Here is a 26,230-nt window from a genome sequence, read left to right as displayed (position 1 = left end):
ACGGGTACACCTACTAGTGCAAGAAGATCATCATTTGGTACACCAAGTAGTGCAAGAAGGTCATCATTTGGTACACCATCGACAGACATATCACCCACAGACATATCACCGACAGACATATCACCGACAGACCCCTCATTTGCGTTGGCGTTAACTACTGAAACTGTATTGGAAGTCGGTGCCTTGTTTGAAAATAAAAAAGAACTACAACTGATGCTCTATAAATATGCGATGGCTAATCATTTTGAATTCAAGGTGGAGAAGTCAAGAAAACATCTTTGGTATGTGAAATGTTTGGATGAGAAATGCAAGTGGAGATTGCGTGCCGTGAAAGGTAAATTATCTGAGATGTTTGAGATCCGGAAATTCGACCAACAACACTCATGCTCAGTTCTATCTAGGCCAGAGAAAAAAATGCAAACACCAGCATGGGTTATTGGGCAGTGCGTGAAGAGTAAGTATATGGACCATCACCATAATCACTTGCCTAAGAAAATAATTGAAGACATGCAGGCAACTTATGGGGTAAATTTGACTTATAATAAGGCTTGGAGGGCTAGGGAAATGGCATTAGTGGCGGTGCGAGGAACGGTTGAGGATTCATATGAAAAATTACCCTCATACTTATACATGTTGGAGAAGCATAATCCTGGTACCATAACAGACATCCAAACAGACGAGTTCGGGCACTTCAAGTATATGTTCATGTCCCTAGGCCTCTCTATTAGGGGTTTCAAGGCATTTTGTCGTCCCGTATTGTGTGTTGATGCCAGTTTTCTTAAGCACAAGGTGGGAGGCCAACTATTGGTGGCTATTGCATTAGATGCTAATGAACAATTATATCCTGTCGCATTCGGAGTTGTTGATTCAGAGAATAATAACTCTTGGACTTATTTTATGCAAAAATTGAGAGAAGCAATTGGATTAGTTGATGATCTCGTCTTCGTATCCGATAGACACCCAAGCATCGCCAATGCCTTATGTGCTGTTTTTCCAGAAGCATACCACGGTGCGTGCACATATCACATAAAGATGAATATCAACGCGAAATTCAAAACTGATAATTGTCATATGGAGTTTGATATGGCTTCTCGTGCGTACACCGTCCACGAATTCAATCGTTTTTTTGACAAGATAAGGGTTAAAGATAATAGGATTGCTGCCTATTTGGAAGAAATTGGATTTCAAAGATGGAGTAGAGCATTTTTCCCCGGTAAGCGATACAATCAACTAACAAGCAATTATGCTGAGAGTTTTAATAGTCAGAGCAGGGAAGCCAGAAAGTACCCCATTTCCTCAATGGCCGATTATTTAAGATTGACAATACAAGGTTGGTTTAATGAGAGAAGAGAAAGAGCGTCCAACCACCGAGAAGTGTTATCTCCAACATATGAAAAGTGGTTACGTGAGGGATTCGAGAAGGCTAGATTCTATACAGTATCATCGCTTAACCGATTCGAGTTTTATGTGCATGACAATCAGTCTCATTTTAAAGTCAATTTGAAAGACATGAACTGCACTTGTAGGGTATTTGAAGTTTCTGGTCTTCCTTGTACTCATGCAATGGCTGCTGCCCGTCACCGCAATTTGGTTTGTTATGACTTTTGTTCAAGGTATTATTCAGCTCACATGTTCAATCTATTTAACCAATTGTTTAATCGTTTTATTTTCCATTCTTACAGATATTACACAACTGAATCTTGGATGAATGCATATGCGGAGACATGTTACCCTGCTGGTGATGAAGACGATTGGGATATTCCCGAAATGATCAAGGAACGCGTATGTCTAAAACCACCTGTGAAGGTTAAGAAAGGGCGTCCACAAACAAAGCGTAGGTCATCTCAAGGTGAGTTACCTAAGGCTCCGAGACGATGCACCTCATGTGGTGGACTAGGACATAATAGGGCCACATGCAAAGCAGTCATGCCTGCTCCATCTACTGCAAAAGCATCATCATCTAGGCATCATGACTCATCTTCTCAACAGCACGAACCATCATCTCAACAATATGAGCCTTTAGATTGATTGGGATAAGTTGTATAAGTGTTTTGGATAAGTTGTATTATGTTTTGGATAATTTGTATTATGTTTTGGATAATTTGTATTATGTTTTGGATAAGTTGTACTCGGATAAGTTGAACTCGGATAAGTTGTATAAGTGTTTTGGATAAGTTGTATGTTTTGGATAATTTGTATTGTGTTTTGGATAATTTGTATCTGTGTACTGTAGGGGTACTTAACGCTTCGTTAAGTACTTAGCGCTTCGTTAAGTACTTAGCGCTTCGTTAAGTACTTAGCGCTTCGTTAAGTACTTAGCGCTTCGTTAAGTACTAAACGCTTCGTTAAGCGCTTTGTCAAGTAAAACTTGGTATAAGTGAGTTGAAGTTAGTTACTTGGTACATTGATTTATATGTTCAATTATTTGGTATGTAAATATCGGACCACCAACCAACCAGACTACATTAAAACTACAAATATTATAACATGATCAAGTTCAAGTTCTAACCAAAAAGCAATACAAGATCAGAATACATAAGCAGCAGTCAAGTTCTATCCAAAAATCAATAAAAGATTACAATACAAACTAAGGTTCTGTAATTTGATGAAATAACCGGACCGCCATCTTTTGTCGAAAAAACTCAATTTCATTGGAAGTCACCTTCTCTACACCTAAACCAGCAGTCAAGTATTCCATGTGCATAAGCATAAATACACCACAATCCCCACTTTCTTCTGCTCTAGGGACTTCCCCTTTTTTGGGGACTGCATTTTTGACTGGGTGTGGCAACCTTTTATATGTCAGTTTCTGGAAATTGAAATTAGGATACCGTTGTAGCTCAGCATCACTCGCTCCCATTGCATATATTCGTGGAAACATCTCACACAAAGGTCTCATGTATGGATCGAGATTCCTATAAATACCCGAGTCGCAGTCATAAACGTCAATGTGATTATCTTGTACACGAACGACGCACAGTACCCAATGCTTGTTGCCAATGTTCAAAGGCACGTAAATATCGTCTACTAGTGGCCATTCTGGCATATGTCTATGAGGCGCTCCCCAGAAGTATTGAGAAAAGACGTCTGATATTGGAAATTTTTCTGGATCTTTTTTGTAGTTCGGGTACTCTCGCCTCATCATATCTGCTAATAAGCAATCCCCTATTGATACTTTACAATGTTTATATGTCTTGGGATATTGCTCAATCCTTTTGCGCAACAAGTGGCAGACTGCGTCGATTTCCTACAAAATGGGTGAAAAGGCAGCATATATCAAAAACCTTATTCATAAGTTAAAGAATTAATATGAAATGCAACACTTACAGAATCTTTAAGCCATGTGGACTTTGTTAGAACTCTAACAAACAACTTCTTTCGTGCTTCGCAAGTAAACACAGTCTTCGTCTCATCATTGGTAGCTTCATCTTTCAACCAATTCTGTAATTGAACCAACAACTCATCATCAAATTTTTGAAGGGGATTGATAGTTAATGGATCATTCGTCTTTGGCTGTTTTGACAAAGAAGGGTTGGTGTAGTCTTCATCTTTCTTCTGCTTCCTCACTCTTTTTTTGGGAACAACTCCTTTAGGTGGAGTGTTGTATAATTGGAAATCATCATCATCGTTCTCATCTTTCCCATCCCTCGAATCCTTCCCATCCTTCCCATCGTTCTCATCCTTCCCATCCGTGACTTTCTTCTCAACCTTCCCAACCTTGAGTTTAACCTTCCCAACCTTGGCTTTCTTCTCAACCTTCTCAACCTTCTCAACCTTGACCTTATCCTTCTTTTTATCAATTATCTCTTGCATCATATCGGAGAGCAACATCTCCCCACCATCCACCTTTACATCATTCTCAGTCTCCCCACCATCCACCTTTACATCAGTCTCCCCACCATCGACCTTTACATCCGTCTCAATCTCACCACCATCCACCTTCACATTATTCTCAGTCTCCCCACCATCCACCTTTACATCATTCTCAGTCTCCCCACCATCCACCTTTACATCAGTCTCCCCACCATCGACCTTTACATCCGTCTCAATCTCACCACCATCCACCTTCACATTATTCTCAGATTCCCCACCATCCACCTTCACCACACTATCCTCCGCCTTCCTATCCTGCAAAAAGAAAACAACAGTGTGATCAACAATTACTTCCCGAAACAACATTTGACTTCGCTAATCAAAACTTACTTCAGTTATATCCTCCACCTTCTCACTCTCCTCCTCCACCTTCCCATCCTTCATCACCATCTCATTCGTCATCATCTCCTCCACCTTCCCATCCTGCAAAAAGAAAACAACAGTGTGGTCAGCGTTTACTTCCCGAAACAACATTTGACTTCACTAAGTAAAACTTACTTCAGTTATATCCTCCACCTTCTCACTCTCCTCCTCCACCTTCCCATCCTTCATCTCCTTGTCATTCGTCTTCATCTCCTCCACATTCCCTTCCTGCAAAAATAAAACAACAGTGTGGTTAGCTAAGAACAACCAAAGATAAGTACTTAACGCTTCGTTAAGTACTTAACGAAGCGTTAAGTACTTAGCGAAGCGTTAAGAACTTAACGAAGCGTTAAGTACTTAACGAAGCGTTAAGTACTTAACGAAGCGTTAAGTACTTAACGAAGCGTTAAGTACTTAACGCAGCGTTAAGTACTTAACGAAGCGAGAAGTACTTAACGCAGCGATAAGTATCTTTCTCTTACCTCAGTCTTGCCCTTCTTTTCCAATTTGCTCTTCTTCTTCTTCTTCTTCCTCTCCTCCTCCATATTATCTAATTTCACAAATAAACTGGCCATCCTTTGGTTGGATTTGGCTAATAACTGTTCGCACATACTAACAACCAACTTTTTCATATAAGCCTTGTGATTTGTTTGAGTTTCTTCGTAAGCTGTTTTCATCTCTTTCAGCTCCTCCTTCACCTCTTTGATGAGCTCCTCCTTCAGCGCCTTTACCTCCTCTTTCAGCTCTTCACATTTACATCCAACAGAAGATGTTGGAGGTAATCCAGGACTAGTAGCGGATGGAGGGCTAGGAATGTGGGCAGGACTAGATTCATAAGCAAGCTTCCTCTTCAGGTTTACGGCTTCTTTGAGATTAAGCGCAGCCTTTCTCTTCCGGGTGTTTGGTTTGGAAGTAGGTTCTTCATGTTCATCCTCAGGTTCACTTCCCTCCTCTTCATCATCATAATCCTCCTTCACTAACTTCCCTTCTGTAAATCCCTCAAAAAATTCATCAGTTGACTCATCTATTTGTTCAAAGTCCTCACCACTGTATAACCTCTTCTCCATGGAGGACTCTTCCATCTCAGTCAGATCCGTTGTCTCCAGGGCAGTCTTTATCTCGATCAAGGTGTTCTTCCTGTTGGAATGATAGACTAACAACCTTGGGCGTAGAGGATCATTAAGCTCATTCTTTCTAGCAAATTTAGGAACAAAACCTTTGATGACCTCATATGTCCACACTTGAAATGCCAGTGCAAACCCATAAATGTTATAAGCAAAAGGAGCATAAGGATCAGTAGTACTCTTCTTCTTCTTCTTATAATATGTGTGACTGAGATGTCTCATGTTCTTGTTCAAACCCTTGAGGGTGGCTCTAAAGGTCACTTTCCCCCAAGGAAATCGGAGGAAACTTTCCTCGTCTTCGACCATGTGGAGGATTTTGGCAAATACCACCCTCCTTGGGTCAAATGAAAATAGGTACAGGCAAATCAAGCATACCAGCCCCATCTTCCAGGCATCTTCCTTATCTCTACATCTCAAAAAAGCAGTCTCCAAGTCTTGCATTACTACACTCGACTTCCCTTTAAAATATTTTACCAACAGAGGTGGACAACCTCGGCATTCTTCTTCGTTCACCTCAGGAAACCTTCCGAAGTTTAGGCCCGTCACCAAGGCGTACTCTTTCATACCAAACACAAGTTCTTGCCCATTGATATTGAAAGTAATCTCCTTGGAGGTTGAGGTTACCCTCCTAAGCAACATGTGATGTACAATAGTTCCTGAGAACTGCAACACTGGGGCAGAGACTATATATCGGAATTGGGTATTGTACACCTTCTCCACAAGATCCATTTCCTCAAACTTCGTTACAATCTTCTTAAGGCAGAGGGCGCTTTTCCAAGAAATCCGTCCAGGGAAATCAGGAACGGTGGTTTCTGCCATCTACAAAAGGAACAACAACAAAAATGTAAGATCATATACATAGACCACATCAAACATTAAGTACTTAACGAAGCGTTAAGTACTTAACGAAGCGTTAAGTACTTAACGAAGCGTTAAGTACTTAGCGAAGCGTTAAGTACTTAGCGAAGCGATAAGTACTTAGCGAAGCGATAAGTACTTAGCGAAGCGATAAGTACTTAACGAAGCGATAAGTACTTAACGAAGCGATAAGTACTTAACGAATCCCTAAACCAGAAACAATAACCAACAACCAGAAACAAACATGCAAATATAATGCAATAATCAATAACCAGAAACAAACATTAAACGCTAAACCTAACCAAATAAACTGAAACAGCCAAAACCCTAAAACTAAACATGCAAATATGAAAACCCATAACCAAAAAAAGACATGCAACAACCAAAATAAAACTAACCTGAGATTTATGGGGAATAAATGATAGAGAGGGAGGACACGAGGGGGACGGGAAGATCGGCCTTGTCAATGTGTTCTTCAGTGAGACGGTTGTAGAGAGAGAGGAATCGAGAGGATAGATAGAAGAGGGAAACAAATGAATGTCCAAATGTTTTATTTTTTTAAAATATATGGTCAGGCGCGTGCATATACGCGCGCCTCTTCGTCTTCCTACGCGCGCGTGCAGAAGCGTTAAGTACTTAACGAAGCGTTAAGTACTTAACGAAGCGTTAAGTACTTAACGAAGCGCTAAGTACTTAACGAAGCGTTAAGTACTTAACGCTTCGCTAAGTACATAACGCTTCGTTAAGTACTTAACGCTTCGTTAAATAACTAGCAGAAACGATATCATCTGCAAATATCATCACAGCCAAAAGAACAATCAATAAGATGAACAAACTAATACACCAATATGAACAAATATGAACATATATGAACAAATACTACCCAATATGAACAAATATGATTCAATATGAACCAATATTAACCAATATCACCAAAAAGAACATATTTAGGGTTAGGGTTTCATTAAAAAATAGAAATGAGAACATAAATCTGTTATATAAACATAGATTCGGGTTTAAGGTTGCTTATCTTGTCGATTTATGCTTGAGGGCTCGCCGTCGCCGGAGTTTACGCCGCCGGCGACAAACTCAGGAGGAAAGAAAGCATGAGAGAGAAAGAAAATGAGAGAAATGAAAAAATTTGAGTATATATATCAAGACTGTTTCACTTCGCGAAACGCGAACTCCCTTCGCGTTTCGCGAAAAGGGTAAATTAGTCAAAAAAAAAATAAGTGGTCATCAGATCAAAAAATATTAAAAATTACCACGGATGCAAATAGGCCTATTTGCAGGGTCATTTAGTCCAATTTCCCCCATGGAGGAAATAAAATGGGTCGGAGCACTTTTCTTCGTGGTGTTGACGGAGAAACTGCGGGGAGAACAAGAGAACAGAACAGATTATGAAACATCTGATTTATGAAATTGATGTAGGAATATGATCTTTGCTCACTTTTCCAACAACATTCAATCATCATCAATAGATAGATTCAGGTACATATTTAGCATAGGTAGATACGAGTAAAAGAGAGACAGACACAAGAGTCGGAAGATATGATAACCCGATCGAATCTTGCGGAACAACTTAGAGAATATCAGATTCGATCCAAACACGAGTTGGCTTCCGTCTCTCTGTTCTCTTCCTCTTCATCGACCCTCAATTCTTCAAGGTACTACTGCATTCATGCTCTCATTCTGCTTTTTCCACCCTGCAGTTCAGATTCCGATATCTACTTGTTTAGGGTTTTTCTGAAAGATTCTTTCTTTCAATTTCTCTCTGTTTGAAACGCTACGTTAAAATCAGGGTCTTAATTCGTTTTGCCCTATTGTATAAAAGCTCTTTGGAAATCTCATGCTTATTCATTTGGGGACAATATTTGTAACACAAATCCTTGGTAGGAAGGGCTAACCTTTTACAAGTTTAGTGGGTTGTCTAGATCACTGGATTATGCATTTTCCCAAATCCTGAGGCCAATTAAGATTCAATTCCTTATAGATCATAAAGAATTACCTTGGGACTCAAGTCCTAGCGAGGTTTTTTATTATACCCTAATTTTCCCCAAGGAACATGTTGTAGATGAAGCCACCATGCCAAGTTGGTTTGAAAACTGTCTGATTCATATTGCTGGGTGTGATCTGCCTAGTGGAATGATAGGAAAGACACAAGAAACATCAATTTTAAAGAACATATCTCTAATGTTTATATTTTGAGGTTCAGCTATTTATTAGCCATGGAGCCTGTAACTAATAAGCTAAGGGGGTGGGTTCCATGCTCAAACACACATCTACACGATGAAACTGCTAGCTGGAGAGCACTTGGCTAATGCGATGTTTGATAACACAACTTATTTTAGATCAATCACTTAAATTGTTAGATTCCGCTCAAATAAAGTTAAAGTATTTGACTTAATTTGGTTATTTACGGATGACTTTTCTTGGTAATATAGAAAGAGCTTCCAAAAGACAACTGGGAAATTACATTACTGTAAGGGTAAATAGTTTTTGTTGACTTTCCCGAGTTTGGTTTATTCGATATTTATTTTCATACACTTAAATCAGTATTCACCATTTTAACACTTACTTTTCAGTGTTAATAAACTCATCCCAATACTGAAACCGTTTTTCTACAATGCGAGGTTCATAGTCTGGCTGGTTCATTTTAATCATAGGGATTATAAGGGGTCACAAATAACTCTAGATACTTTGATGTCTTATGTTGGGTGGTATAGAATTTTAATAAATTGGTATTACAGGGATTTTTGTATTGTCAATGGGATGCAAGTTCTTACTTTTGGGGATTCCTCCAAAGTTATCCAATTATGATCATGTTTGGTGTTCAATTCCAAGAACAATATTTCCTTGCATTTGCAGCAAAGTTTTACCTGTAATGTTTTTTTTTACGGATATAAGCATGCAATGCTAATATGTAGTGGTCCTTATCTCCACTGATTGTTTTAAAATGCAGGGCGGATGTAGTGATCTTCGTGATATGGGAACTAGTAATCTTAGCATCCTTGGTATTCTCTGCTGTTTCATTATATTTCAGGCACATGAAACTAGCATTTATCTTAATTTGTGTGACGTTGCTGTTGCTACTATGCATGAAGATTGCCAAGCAAATAAGACAGAATAGGAAAAAGAAACGACGGATGCTTCTTCCATTATCGATGTAGAACATGAGTGAATAACTCATACTTTTTTCTTTTTTCTTTTTCTCGAACAACCATTGAGTGAGTAGATCTTCTAAATGATTTATTTTTTCCCCATTTGTTTTTGGTATGTAATTGTTTCTAAAGCTAACCAAAGATATTGAACCTGTTGTATACTATGCCTGAGTTCTCCGATAAACCTTTTGTCGTGTTGAATGATTGGCTATGAGTTTATGTTTAAGCAGATGGGAAAAACAAGATTATCTTATGTTTGATTCTGGTTTGGTATCATTCTCCCATACTATCATATATAGTTATATTGTTTTTATTTTGTAAAGATGTATTAAAATTACTAAGATGGCCAAAAAGAAAATGAGTAAGAAAGAAAAGATAAAGACGTAACTAACCATAATATTTAAATGAAGAACCTCCTCTTGGCTCGCCACGTTTAATCCTTTGACACATGTCAATACATTTTTCTAACTCCAAACATATAAAACCAACCCAAGTTCAAACGCAAGACTCAGACAGACAGACAGACACACCGAAAGAAAGAAAAGAAATGGATAAACATGAGAATGAGGAGAAAGAGGCAAAGATAGTAGATGATGATGAGACCACCGAAAGCCAAGGCAAGAGACATCAAGCTCCTAATATCTCTCAGATGGAACCCACAACCATAGGTGCCTATGGCGGTGGTCTGTATGGAACCGATGACGAGCCAAAAGAAAGCAGCAGCAGCCCTCGCAAACCACGTGCCAGCCTAACCCAGACCGCCGATGGCCCAGGTGATGAACAAGATAATAAGTTGCCACCAAGCCACAAATCCCCACCCTCGTCTGGAGACCGTGGTATCGACATTACAGGTCAATCTTACATCCAGTGAACAATCCCAAAAAAGATAACTCATGTGTATATGTAATGCAATGTTTCTCCTTCAATAAAATAAATAGTTATATGATTATCTTCGTTTTGTTAAAATAAATATATCACACCAATCTTTCAAAAAATCAAAACACAGAAAGAGATACTAATTTGTTGTTTTCACACAAAAACAAAAAAAGTTGCAAATAAAATAACGAGCTCAATAATCTGAACCAAAGCTTCATTCCCATTCATGACATGAATCATGAACAATTCTAATGAACTGGGAACATGTGTTCAGGCCACTTGGGAAAGGTGCGCTTGAACAAGCTCATGCATACAGTATCATGCTGCTGAAGAACACCATTGAACACACATTTCATAGCACCTGTTTGAATATTTCATAATATCAGTCTTGTTATTATAATGCATGCATGCAGACCACTAAAAGAGAAAGAAACTAAGAAAGTTTGAGAACTATACCATGTGTACCAACAGGCTATGTCCTATTTCACAATGATATACTAGGAGTCTGTCTTGATGGTGTGCTTCAATGAATTACCTCAATTCAAAATACTAGGACTGCAACAGTGTTCTGTTCTTGCTGGGAAATATTCTGCTATTGTTTGGAAAAAGTTATGAACCAATGTGGTAAGAGGTGTTATAAGAAGCTCCTTTGAATCATGTGACTTGCGATGATATGATATACCAAGTGCAAATGCTCTAGAGGAGCTCCATTGAACCCCTGATTTGCTTAATTCTTCTGCTCTTATTTGGCATATTTGGGAGGTGGGAGGTGGGAGGTGGGAGGTGGGAGGTGGGAGGTGGGAGGTGGGAGGTGGGAGGTGGGAGGTGGGAGGCGGGAGGTGGGAGGTGGGAGGTGGGAGGTGGGAGGTGGGAGGGGGGAGGTGGGAGGTGGGAGGTGGGAGGTGGGAGGTGGGAGGTGGGAGGTGGGAGGTGGGAGGTGGGAGGTGGGAGGTGGGAGGTGGGAGGTGGGAGGTGGGAGGTGGGAGGTGGGAGGTGGGAGGTGGGAGGTGGGAGGTGGGAGGTGGGAGGTGGGAATATGTCTAAGAATACATTTTACCATTCATGGATGTTATTTAAATGATAGACATTTAGTTCAATGGACTTTCTCATTCATAATAATTTAGCTCTTTGTTAAAGGTTTTTGATGTCTGCTGCTGGACTTTCTCATTCATAACTCATACTTTTTTTTCTTTTTTCTTTTTCTCATTTTCTCGAACAACCATTAAGTGAGTAGATCTTCTAAATGATTTAATTTTTCCCCATTTGTTTTTGGTATGTAATTGTTGCTAAAGCTAACCAAAGAAATTGAACCTGTTGTATATTATGTCTGAGTTTATGTTTAAGCAGATAGGAAAAACAAGATTATCTTATGTTTGATTCTGGTTTGGTATCATTCTCCCATACTATCATATATAGTTACATTGTTTTTATTTTGTAAAGATGTAGTATTCAAATTACTAATAAGAGGGCCAAAAAGAAATGGATAAGCATGAGAAGAAGGAGAAAGAGGCAAAGATAGTAGATGATGATGGAATCCACAACCATTTTCTTCTAGTTTCTAATTGTATCATCAAAACAAACCATCTAAAAAAAGATTCAACTAGACTTTACAAAGTTTCAACACAAGTTTAACGAGAAAAAACTATCCTGGGCAAATTTAGTCTTCTTCTGGGGGAGGATGGAAATGATATATCACCTGTTCGTTTCCAACTGCAAAATAAAATGACAAATTATTTTCTAACTTGAAAGACATTAATAATAATAATAATTACCTACCTTCGAGGTATGCGATGGACCTCAGCTCCGACAACAAGTTCCTTGAGAGACATGAGAATAGGCACATGAAGTAGAGCTTTTGCTTGATAATCATCTGTAGGCCATTCTCCAATGAATCTAATACAATTCACAATCTTCCTCTCAAGGAGTTTATATGTAAAGATGCCATTACGAGCATTAAAAAACACCAGATCTTTCCTATCATTATTAACATAATTCACCGGAAATGACCAGTATAATGAAAATGGTGACATATCCAAAGTAATTTCTCTCACCCACGATTCACGAACACCGTACTCCTTCATGGCCCAAACATCTAATCTTTTATTTGAATTGAGCACAAATACAGTCAACCAGCCTTCAAACACTCCAAGTTTAGCGATTTCCATGTGTTTTGTATCTCTCCCGATGTCAAGAGGAGGAGGCAAAGCTACTTGTCCGTATTTCTCATTATTGAGATCGAATGAAATCATGTAACCATGAGAACTGATAGTCCCAACCTCATCTATCATCCAATGTAAGTATCCATTCAAGAAAGTAGGAACGTAGTTTGTGTATTTAACCATTGGAGCATCTTCAACTCTCCTCCAATAAGGGGTTCCCAGTGTGTAAATCTCAGTAGTAAGAAGAGGTGGGTTAATACCATTTAGATAGCAGGGCTTTAACATCGTCATCATCTTCAACACCTTGTATTTATCAGAAATTGCACAGTATCCGAATCCGTAAATAAACTTTTCTGTTCTTTCCTTTTTAACGGATTCAGGGATGAGGGTAAATTCCAGAGTAAAGGGATTGAATACGCAAAGGGGTTCTGAGTAACCACACGGTCGGACGCATATCAGGCCGCGGCAGGAGTTCAAGACCACCATACCGCACGGGATTCTTTTTCGTTTTTTCTTCTTTGAAGCTGAAGGTTCTTTGAACACGAGTTCGAGATCGCGAGCTCGGTTCGCAAAAGAATCGATTAGAATCGTTCTATTAAAGCGGTGATTACAAACTAAGAGCTCGGGAGACGATCTCGAAAGTTGCAATGCTAGAAATTCTGGATCTCGAGAGATTATTGAGTGAAAAGATTTGCAGACGCACTTACAGTAAATGAGAGATTTGATCGGAAGTTGAACAAAAATATTCTTGAGGAGTTTCTTCGGTAGTTTGTCGATTGTAGAGGGAGAAGAAAGAGAATAATCTATCAATCTTGAAAGAAAGTAAGAAGTATCCTCCTCCTCCATCGTGAAATCAGAGGAAACAAATTCGATCCTCAGGGTTTGTTTAAACTGATGAAATCAAAGTTCAGTATAAAGAAGAAGAAGAAGAAAATCGCTTAGACCATAAGATGATTAAGAACAGTATATATAGTAGTGAATTCCTTCTTCTTTCTATTTCTTGAAGAAATCGTCACTTTTTTTTTAAGTTATCTTTAGTCTTGCAAGTGGTTACAATATAGTTAGTTGTCTGTTAGGACCAAATCTTTGAATTAAATTAATTCTAAAATTAATATTTATTTGATAAAAATACTTATTTTTTTCATAATAAATTAAATAAGATGTTATAATAAAACATTAATTTGCACATAATAAAAAATAAAAAAGACATTAAAAAAATACAAATTTGTAAATATTAAAATTTTATGAAAACATTCTAACAATTATGCAATTTTTTGGTAATAAAATTTGTCTTTGTCTGTCTGCAACATGTTATCTTAATTACAATGGAAGAGATTATTTAATGTCACTGAAATATTAAAACATTATGGCATTGAAAGAAGAAGAAGACAACATTGAGAGTCTAGATTATATTGGAAGTATTGTAACATTTATTCAAAATGACTCTTTAGAAATATTATTTTGGCAATTATTGAAATGAAAAACAAAACGTTTTTCTTACATGTTTTCAATTCAAAAGTGAATGTGCACTAAAGACTAAGAATATGAAGATTTGGGATCATAATCATTTATTTATCCAATAGCATCCCAAACAAGTTAGTTATACCGTATTCATTGATAAAGGAAGACTTATTATAATCCAAAGATAAAAAAACATAATAACAACTATACATTTTATCATGATAAGTATTGAAGCTACTTTAACTGTTAGGCCTTGTTGGGTTGTGAGAGAAAAAAAAGATTAAATCAGATGATGATTTTGAGCGGATAATAATTATTTTTTATAAAAAAAAAACTTAAAAGGTATTGATATATATAAATAAAATAAAAAATAATAATTTAAAATAAAGAGTATTTTAGTATTTAATTTGTGAAATGACTTATATAATTATGAAAAGTGATTAATTAGAAAGTTAATTTTAAGTGGGTTATTAACCCGGCATTAATGTATCCTACAATATATTTATTGGGAGAAACAAATACATATTAATTAGGGTCAAATATTCTTCTATCAAACAACTTCTTAATTACAATAAACGAAGAGTTGGGCTAATCAAATCATAAGGGTCCAAATTCATCTTAGACGTTATCAAAGTCTCATATAAACATCCCATACTTTATATTTAGAATATGTTCATTCACTTACCTAAGGTAATAAAATCCTAACTAGATGTAGATTATGAATCATATATATATATATATATATATATATATATATATATATATATATATTTTTTTTTTTTTTGAAAAGGAAAAAAATATCCATTCAATATAATATAGATAGCAGTGGTTTAATCATAACGACAAAAACAATACAAAATACGAGTGTTCAACTTGTCACCAAACACAACGAAATAAATAATTGGGGAATCAAATGTTAACGAGCTCGAAGATCTTCAAGAAGATCAATTAATTCACCGACCGCCTCCACCAGTTTCCAGAAGAGATCTACCAATCGACATAATAATAACGTTATAGAGTAAACGAATCGGTTGACCGCGATCACCGAACGTCTTACCGCTCCTTTCAAGCTAATTAGTCCACCAGAAAATAATCGAGATGAGAACACATCGACTCAATCTGATTGAGCTCACGGTTTCTATCAAGATATCCCAACAATCGACGATTGACTCAGGCATTACCCATCCAAAGCCAATCATATTCCAAACTATGCTCCAAATCGCAGTCACTCGTGTTCAATGTAAAAGAAAGTGATGTGTCGTCTCCACCTCTTCACAACACATTTTACAACAACTAACCATATATAATGCACCATTTTTTTTATGTGTATATCGTCGGTCAAGATCATTCATCTCCAAACTATATACAAAAAAACAAAAAAAAATTGAAAGGATAAAGAATATGAAATTAAATTATCTTTGAAGTTGATTTAGGAGATGGACCTCAACTCCCACTAGTAGTTCCTTGAGAACAAGAAAGAGAGAATGATTCAAATTCATCTACTCAAATAGAACCTATCAAATATGATTCATAATATATGGTATAATATAGGGTGATCAGTATTGTATTTGGTTTGAACTGAATTTGAATTCATCGAATTTTATTAAATCGAATTTTATTTTTGGTTTCGAATCGAATTCTAAATCGATTCGAATTCAAATACAGTTTTCGGTTTGGTTTTGGGTTTTGAGTTTGAGTTTCAACTCAGAAAACAAGTTGAAAACTGAATTCATGTTTTCATTATTTATTTTAATTATATATTTTATTATATATTATCTAATTTATTACCTATAATTAAATAATTATATATTAAATTAATATGGGTCTTCTACTAAACCTTAATATTTTTATCCAGCACAATAAAACTTTAATCCTCGGTTCCCTTTCCTCTTACTCTAGTCGTCCACATTCCTATCTCCTGGTTCTTTCCATCGTTACATCATCTCTAACTCTAAAAATCTCTAATATGTCGTTTAACCACCGAACATTGAAAATCATAGTTAAGTCACTAAGAATAATTTGGATCATTTTTTTATATTGTTTTAGACTTTTAGTATATAAGATCTCTCTAATTCGAACTCAAATTTTTGTTTGAATTCAATCATTCGAATTCAAAATTGATTTGGCAATAAAAATTTTTAAAAAAATTGAATTCGGTTCGAATTCAAACTGAAAAATCAATGTCAAATTCGGTTCGATTTTTGAATTGCCTAAAAAATTCGATAAACCGAGCCGATGAGCATATATATATATATATAACTAAATAATAATCATCCTTAAAATCAATACCTTTTTCACATACTTCACCGTAAATAAAAAGAAAAAATCTGAAAGATAATGAAAGGGTAATGTATTTTCCACAACAATCTAAGCATAAGATTTCATTTAATTAATGAAAGGAAATGAAAATCTAATTAATAAAATCAAATGAAATTAAAATTTCAAATTTGAATTAAATGATAAAATTTGATTCAAATATATAATTTAAATTAATTTATTTATTTTAATTTAAATTTGTTAATTATGTAATTAACATTTAATAGTCAAAAAATTAACCATTAAATGAATTTAATTTTGTTAATGTCGATTGTAACTAAGATTATTGCTATCAATTTATTAGTATTTTAGAAAAAAATTATGTAAATGTTTTTCAAATGAAGAGAAAATATAAAGGGCAATAGAGTCAATCAACGCACCTCCTCCACATGTGATCTAGGAGCAGCGGAGAAAGCGATGTTGAAGTAATCTCGACAAAGGAAACTAATGCGAGCCTTCATCTCTTACGGAAAAACCGGCTCTCTCTTTGGTTGGTTTTTCTAAAATTAATACCTTTACAGCGATAAGGTATCAATGGATTTTATTTTCGTAAAAGTTTATTATTTTAACAATATAAATAGTTCTTATACCCAATTATCACATCATCTTATAATTTCTTACTCTAAAATTCCAAAAAAAAATTCCTTATCTTTTTAAGTGTTTATGAGTTCATGACTCGACTATTTATGTTGAAATTCAGATTGAAATCAAGTAACTTAGTCATTATCGATGCGTAGTGATTTCAGTGCAGAATCGTTACTAAATTCGTTGCACCTTAAGAGACAGTCATCTACAATAAGTTCCCACACAAACAAAAGACGATAAAAGTATTTTAAGAAAAATGTGTTTAACACATATCTCGGATCAACATGTATTCGGTGATTTCGTTATTAATATACATTTAATTTATTGTATTTATTTGTAATATTGTATTTATTTATTTATTTATTTATTTATATATATATTTATATAATTTAAAGATGAAATTACTAACCATTCACCTGTAGAAGCATATTTTTATGGCTCATGTGAGAGGGAATAGAGAATCCTTCCGTAATAGTAATAGAGGATTTCACCTTGATATAGAAAGGTGTAAAGGGGAAATTGGGGTCTGTTATAGATCAGATAGAGAAAAGATTTGATCTACTTTAAAAAAGTTACCATTTTTTAAAAAATTTGAATTCATTAAAATTTTATAATTTTTAATTTATGATCATACAAATTTATAATATAAATAAAATTATAAATTAAAAATAATTATCATTTAGTTCAAATAAATCAACTAATGTTATTTAGTTACTGTTTTCTTAAATTAATTATATTTAACAGGCTTACATCAAAGATTTGAAGACAATCTATATGAAATCCAAATAAACCTTGACATTTTGAACAAGGCCTTACTACTGTATAGTTACAATTTTTTTTTTAAATATTTTGAAGAACTTATTTTGTAAATATGTATTATTAAAATAACGAGGAAACAACAAGGGTATACGTAACTAATAATAATATATAAATGAAGGACCTGTTCGAGATTTTATAATCTCACTAAAACTTAAATCATAATCTTTAATGTGTTAGATCAATACTCTTCTTCATTATATATGACTTCATTATATATGAAAGACAATAGCGGAATACATACATAAATCTTTTGACATGATGATTTAGGAAATGGTCTTCCAAAAGTGTAGAAATCTTAATTCTTTAGTTCTCCGATGATGGGGATTCAGAGAGAGAAAGCGTGATATTTTCTTAGATATCCTTAAGTCACGACTTTATTCCCCTTTATATATTTTCTGCCTTTTGGGGACCATGACCGCTTTAATAATAAATGATGCTTATTTCTAATTTGGCCTTCATCAAAATATAAATACCGCAAGGTATTCACAATTTATTATTCATGACAAAAATGTCTTTAAGTTAAAATCTTAAATAATCTTAGATCACATCATATTGACTTATTATATTCAATGACCATATATATCCATTTAAATATATAAATGTCTCATTAAATTCTAACAATTTCCCACTGCACACACACATATATATATATATTAAAAAAATGAATAATATACCCTTTTGTGCACAATATTGTCATTGATTCCGAGAACATTAACAATCTCGTCCATTAGTCATATTAACATAGGATCAAAGCGGTCTTCGTTGTATCAATCACAACTAAACCTTCAATGGTCACAAATATCAATATGACAAAATGACATAGATCAATCATGAATTTGTGGCATTAAAATTTACATGCAAGGTGATCTATTCATGTCAATTTTCAACTAGTCCTACCTTAACTTTATTAAAATCATATTTTAACTTTATTGTACAAAATGCAATAAACTGAATAATACTTTATCTGATCAGAAACTGAATTACATAAATATCCATAAAACAAACTGAAAGACAACTAAATTTACAAACTCTCATTTAACCCAGAGATCATCCATCTCTAAAACACCCATGTTAGTAGTGTGTTCATGAAAGACATTAGGTGGCAAACCCTTTGTCAGGGGTCAACTACCATAGAGTTTGTACCCAAGTGTTCTATTGAAATTTCACAACTTTGTACCCTTTCCTTCACAATTAGGAACTTGATGTCAATGTGTTTTGACTTTGTCAAGTTTCTATTGTTGTTAGAATATAATACAGTTGAATTATTATCACAAAATAACTTAAGGGGTCTTTCAATCCCTTCCAAAATACGCAGCCTAGTGACAAAATTCTTTAGCCATATTGCTTGATTTGATGCCTCATAAAATACTACAAACTCTGCTGCCATGGTGGAGGAAGTTGTAAGTCTCTATTTGTAACACTTCCAAGAGATCGATCCACCAACCAACAAGAATACATAGCCTGAAGTGGATCTTAAACTATCTTGGCATCCCGCAAAATCAGATTCATAATACTTAATGATTTCAAAATTATCCGACCTCTGATATGTGAGCATATAACTTCTAGTTATCTTTAGATATCTCATAACCATTTTAGCTGTCTTCCAGTGATCCAAACTTGGGTTACTCAAATATCTTCCTAATACGTCAACTATGTACGCAATGTTTGGACGCGTACAAACCTAAGCATACATTAGACTTCCAACTACCGAAGCATATGGAATCTTTTTCATTTCTTGAATATCCAAATTTCTTTTAGGGCATTGTTGGAGACTAAATTTGTCTCCCTTAGCGACCAGAGTGTTTCTTAATTTACTATCTTGCATGCCATATCTATTAAGTACTTTATCGATATAGCTCATTTGTGACAATCCAAGAATTCCTCGAGAATGATCTCGATATATTTGGATCCCTAATACAAATTAGGCCTCACCAAAATCTTTCATCTCGAAATTTCTCGACAGAAAAGTCTTAGTTTGGTGCAATAAGCCTATATCATTTGAGGCAAACAAAATGTCATCAACATATAAAATTATAAATATATTGTTAGATAAATTAGACCGGTTAAAATAAGAACTTAACAAAATAAACTTCCTGTGCAGGAGAACGGTTAAAGAATCAGGATCGGTCAAGTAATTCAACCGGTCAAGCAACACAACCGACCAAGAACCTAACCGATTAGGAAGACATGACCAGTCAGAAGAGAAGGCCAAAATTGTTGGTCATCCGGTTAACTTGAAGCTATGAAAAACCAGAAGTCATCCGGTTAACCTAAACAACCGATCGGTGCAAATAGATACTTTGAGTATCTGTTGAAGATGATACCAAAGGGACAGATCATAGTATTGCCATATTCATACAAGTCTGAGGATAATCTGCAGGCTGCAGAAGATCGTTCGACAAGATCTTCCCATTCTAGGATAAATCAGAGGCGCAACCCTCCAGGTGTAGGCAACTGTCCAACCGACAATTGCCATATTAAGTAAAAGACAAACCTAGCCAGTTTGACCTATACACTAGAAGTCTAGACCGCCAAGTCTGAATCACTGAACCTCTGCTCAACCAATCAGATTCAAGGAGATGAAATGTGACCGTTGACACATTTCACCTATAAAAGAAGGAGCTGAAGAGGAGTAAAGGCAGTAGTTACAAGTTACAAGAGAAAACATTTAAGAGTTACACCAACCAAGTTATAAGCGTTCTTTATCTCTCTAACTTAAAAATGATTAAGTGTGTATTTGAAGTGAGATTACAATTTCGGTTAAAATTGTACCAAGTGTTATCGAGTAGAAAATAAGTCTCGATCGGATTGTGTTTGTGTATTCCTTAGTGAATATCCTTCTCGCGGTTTCGAGAGGAAGGGGTGACGTAGGAGTTTTATCTCCGAACATCCATAAAATCTGTCTTGTTATTTACTTTCTGCCGGCTTTACATTCTAACCGATCCTACTTAAACCGACTTACTGAATCCCAAATCTACCCATCAAACTCCAAACCGACTTTATCCAAATCCGGTCCTATTCATCATGTGTGTGTGCTGCTTCAACCTGAAACAAACCACTTCCGCACTTGAACTCGGTTCAAGGGTTTGTGACAGTTTGTATAGTATTGAAACCCGATGTTAATCTCTAACCGGATTAAACACCAACCGTTGAGTGAAAGCGTTAACCGGCCAGACCCCAGTTCCCCAGCCGCGACCTAGATCTTAATAATTGGTATCAGAGTAGTTAGTTTCAATACTCAAGCAAGCATGACTTTCGACAAGCCTCCAATGCTAGAAGGTGATGATTTCATTAACTAGAAGGTACGCATGCACCTGCACTTAATCACTATGGATGATGAGATGCCGTTTATCCTGTCCGAAGGACCGATAAAGATTGACAAAAACAGGGAAGAATGGACAAAGGATGATAAGAGAAGAAATAATCTGGACAACCATGCCAGAAACCACATCATCAACGGTTTGGATAGGAATACATTTTGTAATGTCAGAGACTGCAAAACCGCTAAGGAAATATGGGATATGGTGATTCAAATTCATGAGGGAAACGAAAGAACCAAGGAAAATAAGTTAATGGTGGCTACCCAGAAGTTTGAAAACATTAAGATGAAACCGGGAGAAACAATGAGGGAGTACAGTGACCGGTTCACCGATGTGATAGACGAGCTATCAACTCTTGGAAAGAAGTATGACAACAAGGAAACTATCATGAAAGCATTAAGATCTCTTCCAAGTGCATGGGATATAAAGACAATGGTGATGAGGGAATCAAACTGTCTAAGCAAGATGAAGCTACACGATGTGTTCGAAGATCTTAAGGCATATGAGTTTGAAATAAGATCTAGGATTGAAGATGAAGTATCAGCCTCAACCTCCACTAAAGCATTAGTCACATCCACAGAGTCGGTTGCTCCTGCACCGATTAGAACCGCTGAACAGTTCACCGAGGATGCCATGGCAATGCTTGCACAAAAGTTTGGCAGATTCATGAAGAGAAGCCAACCGACAAACAACAACAACTATAACTTCGGCGATAAATCTAATGTTAGATGTTATAATTGCAATTGTTTGGGACATTTCAGGTGGGAATGCAGAAAACCGAGGCGAGATGATCGGAAACCGGATAATCAGAACCAAAGAAATAACTATCCACAAACCGGTGAAGGAAGTGAAGTTCAGAAAGCACTGATAGCCGATGATAGAGGAAGCTTATGGGCTCACAGTGACAGTGATGACGAACTCACATGTCTCATGACAAACGAGGAACAAGTATTTGATTCTCCTTGTGAAGAATTTACTAAAGATGAGTTATTTAATGCACTAAATGATATGGTAGTAGAGTATAAGAACCTATTAACAATAATACCAACCCAACTCAACTTTAGAACTGACCCCATAGAACCAACCATGTCCGAACCTAACACCAATAGTATTCAACCTAATGAAACCTTAGAAACCAAGGCAGCATCTGAACTATTCTCTGAGACCAAACAGCTCAAGGAGTCAGTTCAAGAGTTGACCGAGGAGAAAGATGCCCAAACCCAGTATCGAATAGCCGCATGGAAAAGATCTAGTGAAATGGTGAACCAGATGTCTAGGTACAAAAGACATCCCAAGTACATGTTTGGTCTTAGATACAAAAACAACAGATCCAATAACCGGAACCGTTCAGACAAAATGAGGCTCATAAAGGATAATCTTCCCTTTGTAAGATTTGTCAAGAGCTCTTCAACCAACGATGAGGAACAAAGTGCCTCATATCCGGAAGACGAACTAATCTATGTAGGTCCAACTGATTCAGAAAAATGACTTCATCCTGAGAAAAGGAAGGCCAACCGGCCCAAAGGTAAACAAACCGACCCACAACCACATATGATAAACCAAAGGCCACCACCAAATAAGGCACTCCTAGGGAAACAGAAAGATGTCAAACCGAGTGCGGGAAAATTAGTTAAAACAATAACCGGGAAAGTTGTCCGACTTATTAAAGTTTGGATACCTAAGGGACTAATCACTTGCGGACCCAAGTAAATGTGGGTACCAAATAGTTGTAAATATGTATATTTTGCAGGATATGAAGAAACAACTAGGAAACTCTGAGTGGTATCTGGACAGCGGTTGCTCCAGACACATGACTGGAAACAACAACCTTCTAACCGACATTAAAACAGAAACCAGTGCAATGATTGTTTTCGGTGACAACTCAAGAGGTAGAACTGTGGGCAAGGGTAAGATTGTCCATGGTAATTTAACAATCAACAATGTACTTCTAGTTGAAAACCTACACTTCAACCTGCTAAGCATTAGTCAGATGTGTGATGCTGGATACACTGTAGAATTTCTTAAGCATGCATGTCTAGTTAAAAAACTCTCAGGGTAACACACTACTAACCGGAAATAGGTTAGGAAACATATACAAGGTAGACTGGAAAAATGAGGTAGAACAACCTATTTGCATGGTAGCTAAAACCGATCAAACCTGACTATGGCATAAAAGGCTAAATCATCTAAACCTCAAAACTTTAAACTATATCCGCAGTAAAAAGCTAGTTGAAGGAATTCCTGATATAGTATTTAACAAAGATAAGGTTTGTTCAGCATGTCAAATGAGTAAGCAAACTAAGTCAACCTTTAAGAGTAAAGGACACATTTAGTCCAACCGATGTCTAGATCTTCTTCACATGGACTTATTTGGACCAACTAGGGTCATTAGCCTAGGTGGTATGATGTATACCATGGTTGTTATTGATGATTATTCTAGATATACATGGGTAATATTTTTGGCATCTAAACGTGAAACCGCATCAAACTTAATCACATTGCTTAAGCGTTTGCAAAATGAAAAATCTACACGCATAAATAGCATTAGGAGTGGTAGAGGAACCGAATTTACAAATAGTACTCTAAATGCATTTCTTGATGAATTCGGCATTAGACACGAGTTGTCTAGTGCTAGGACTCCTCAACAGAACGTCCTGGCCGAGAGAAGAAACCGAACTCTCAAGGAAGCCGCAAGGTCTATGATAGCCGATTCGGGTGTTGCTCAAAAATTCTGGGCTTAAGCTATCAGCACCGCATGTTATACACAAAACCGGTCTTTGATCAACAAGTTTCACAACAAAACACCGTATGAAGTATACTTTGATATGATTCCTAACATTTGGTATTTTAAAATTTTTGGTTGTAAATGCTACATTCATATAAATGGCAAAAACTACATATCTGCTTTTGATGCAAAATCCGATATTGGGATCATGTTAGGTTACTCAGCAGTTAGTAAAACATATAAAGTGTATAATACTAGAACCTCAACCGTGAAGGAATCTCTTCATGTGGTATTCGATGAATCGGTTGAAAGTAACACTACATCATCTTTTGATCTACACAACAGATTGGAAAATAACAATATCCATTTTGATATTCAGACGGTTTGTCCATGACCAAATGGGTGATGATGAAACCCAACCGGATCAAGCTGTCACACAGCAGGAAGCTGACACCTCGGTTCAAAATGAGGAAATCGGTCGGTCTGACACTATTGATTAGCCTACCGATATGTCTAGCCTTGATCAAACAAACGGTAATTTGGTAGACTCTCTTGAACCGAATCTTAAAAGGAACACAAATCATCCTCCTGAGCTAATTATATGTGACCCTTCAAAACCCGTTCAAACTAGGCAACAAATCCTGGAGGAATACCTTAATTCCGCTTTCATATCCCATATTGAGCCAAAAATGGTGGATGAAGCATTGTCAGATCCGGACTGGATCTTGGGAATGCAAGAAGAGTTAAACCAGTTTGAGAGTAATAAAGTCTGGTACCTAGTCCCTAGACTAAAAGATCAACCGGTCATAGGAACAAGATGGGTATTCAGAAATAAACTCAATGAAGACGGTTTGGTCACGAGGAACAAAGCCAGATTAGTGGCACAAGGATACAAACAGTAAGAATGCATTGATATTGAAGAATCATTTGCCCCTGTAGCTAGGATTGAAGCTATTAGGATTTTTCTAGCCTTTGCTGCTTTCAAAAACTTTAAGGTTTTTCAAATGAATGTTAAAAGTGTATTTTTAAATGGTGACCTACGTGAGGAGGTATATGTTGAGCAACCACCCGGATTTAACAATGCGGACCTACCTAATCATGTATACCACTTAAATAAAGCATTATACGGTTTAAAACAAGCTCCTAGAGCTTGGTATGATACGTTAACCGCATTTCTGTTAAAACACGATTTCACCATAGGTTTAGTGGATAAAACCCTATTTAAATTTGAGAAAAAGGAGCATATCCTACTTGTTCAAATATATGTGGATGATATCATTTTTGGATCAACCGATCCTAAGCTGTGTGATAAATTCTTAACCCTGATGACTAACAAATTTAAAATGAGTATGATGGGAGAATTAAGCTTCTTCCTAAGCCTTCAGGTTAAGAAACTCGAAGGAGGTACCTTCATCAGTCAACCCAAATACACAAAGGAACTTCTAAAGAAATTTGGGATGGACACATGTTCCTCTGCCGCTACTCCAATGAGCTCATCAATCAAATTGGACAAGGATGATGACGGTCAGGTAGTAGATCTGACGGCATATCGTGGAATTATCTGCTCACTCCTATACCTGACAGCAAGTAGACCGGATATACTATTTGCAGTCGGAGTATGTGGAAGATTCCAGGTTAATCCAAACAGTCTCACTATACAGCCGCAAAACGAATCTTGAAATACCTAAAGGGAACCCCTGAAGTCGGTCTGTGGTATCCAAAGGACTCATCTTTCAACCTCACAAGCTACTCGGATGCAGACTATGCAGGCTGTAAAGTTGACAGAAAAAGTACCAGCGGAACATGCCAATTCCTAGGTGATCGGCTTGTTTCATGGAACAGCAAGAAGCAAACATCGGTTGCCACATCAACCGCAGAAGCTGAATATCTGGCAGCCGGAAGTTGCTGTTCACAACTCATGTGGATCCAACAACAACTGAAGGACTTCGGTATCACCGCCGAAGAGTCTCCAATATTCTGTGATAACACGAGTGCCATAGCAATCACATAAAATCCGGTTCTGCATTCCGATTCCAATCATATCGACATAAGGCATCACTTCATTCGGGAACATGTTATGCTGAAGCATATCCGGATGGAATACGTATCAACAGAACAACAAGTAGCCGATATCTTCACAAAACCCCTGTAGGAAGCTAAGTTTTCTTACTTCAGAAACATACTCGGTTTAACCGATATTAATCAGCTCATTTCTTAAAATGTCTAAAAGGAAAATCGGTTCGGACAGACAAAACCGGCAGTTCTTCCTAAATTATCGGAAACCGAATTCACCAAGGTACCTATTGAAGAACCGCTTTGTCTATCAGTCACAGTAAACCGACCGGTTACTTAATGCTTACACTAATTAACCGCATTGGGACCAATGACTGAAAACCGACCGGTTTGGAAATAATGTACTCCGGATTATTTGGCTTCCGAACAAAATTGGAACAATTATTTGTGTTTAGATGTATCTGTTCTGAAAAGATACATTTTCAAAGCAAAATGGTCATACCTCAAAAGACGTGAAGATATGATATCTTTCACCGTCCAGGTCTATGACTCACATCCTAGGCTGTAGACATACTCA

The 26,230-nt window shown here is 36.6% G+C and overlaps 3 protein-coding genes across 3 annotated transcripts; 2 read left to right on the top strand and 1 right to left on the bottom strand.

Annotated features, from left to right (window-relative positions):
- The first annotated feature begins 7,566 nt into the window (after positions 1-7,566).
- On the top strand, positions 7,567-9,608 carry LOC124931989. The gene is made up of 2 exons (XM_047472583.1): positions 7,567-7,885; positions 9,181-9,608. The coding sequence occupies exons 1-2, from the start codon at positions 7,770-7,772 to the stop codon at positions 9,386-9,388; spliced, it is 324 nt and encodes a 107-aa protein (XP_047328539.1). The 5' UTR covers positions 7,567-7,769; the 3' UTR covers positions 9,389-9,608.
- A 318-nt stretch (positions 9,609-9,926) lies between these two features.
- On the top strand, positions 9,927-10,276 carry LOC124929644. Its single transcript, XM_047470044.1, has one exon. The coding sequence runs from the start codon at positions 9,927-9,929 to the stop codon at positions 10,248-10,250; it is 324 nt and encodes a 107-aa protein (XP_047326000.1). The 3' UTR covers positions 10,251-10,276.
- Positions 10,277-11,869: 1,593 nt separating this feature from the next.
- LOC124933090 (F-box protein At3g07870-like) lies at positions 11,870-13,346 on the bottom strand. The gene is made up of 2 exons (XM_047473818.1): positions 12,032-13,346; positions 11,870-11,965 (listed from the first exon to the last, which is right to left on the bottom strand). The coding sequence occupies exons 1-2, from the start codon at positions 13,258-13,260 to the stop codon at positions 11,884-11,886; spliced, it is 1,311 nt and encodes a 436-aa protein (XP_047329774.1). The 5' UTR covers positions 13,261-13,346; the 3' UTR covers positions 11,870-11,883.
- Between the last annotated feature and the right edge of the window lie 12,884 nt (positions 13,347-26,230).

The sequence above is a fragment of the Impatiens glandulifera genome, chromosome 3, assembly GCF_907164915.1.
Source record: "Impatiens glandulifera chromosome 3, dImpGla2.1, whole genome shotgun sequence".
NCBI lineage: Eukaryota > Viridiplantae > Streptophyta > Magnoliopsida > Ericales > Balsaminaceae > Impatiens > Impatiens glandulifera.
The sequence above is the reverse complement of the archived record's forward strand: the minus strand, read 5'-3'. Positions and strand labels throughout refer to the sequence as shown.

Bases quoted from the DNA above. Each gene is read 5' to 3' on its own strand.
- LOC124931989 (XM_047472583.1), top strand. From the start codon at position 7,770: ATGATAACCCGATCGAATCTTGCGGAACAACTTAGAGAATATCAGATT. The intron at 7,886-9,180 runs GTACTACTGCAT...TTTAAAATGCAG, and splicing joins TCGACCCTCAATTCTTCAAG to GGCGGATGTAGTGATCTTCG.
- LOC124929644 (XM_047470044.1), top strand. From the start codon at position 9,927: ATGGATAAACATGAGAATGAGGAGAAAGAGGCAAAGATAGTAGATGAT.
- LOC124933090 (XM_047473818.1), bottom strand. From the start codon at position 13,260: ATGGAGGAGGAGGATACTTCTTACTTTCTTTCAAGATTGATAGATTAT. The intron at 11,966-12,031 runs GTAGGTAATTAT...TTTATTTTGCAG, and splicing joins GTCCATCGCATACCTCGAAG to TTGGAAACGAACAGGTGATA.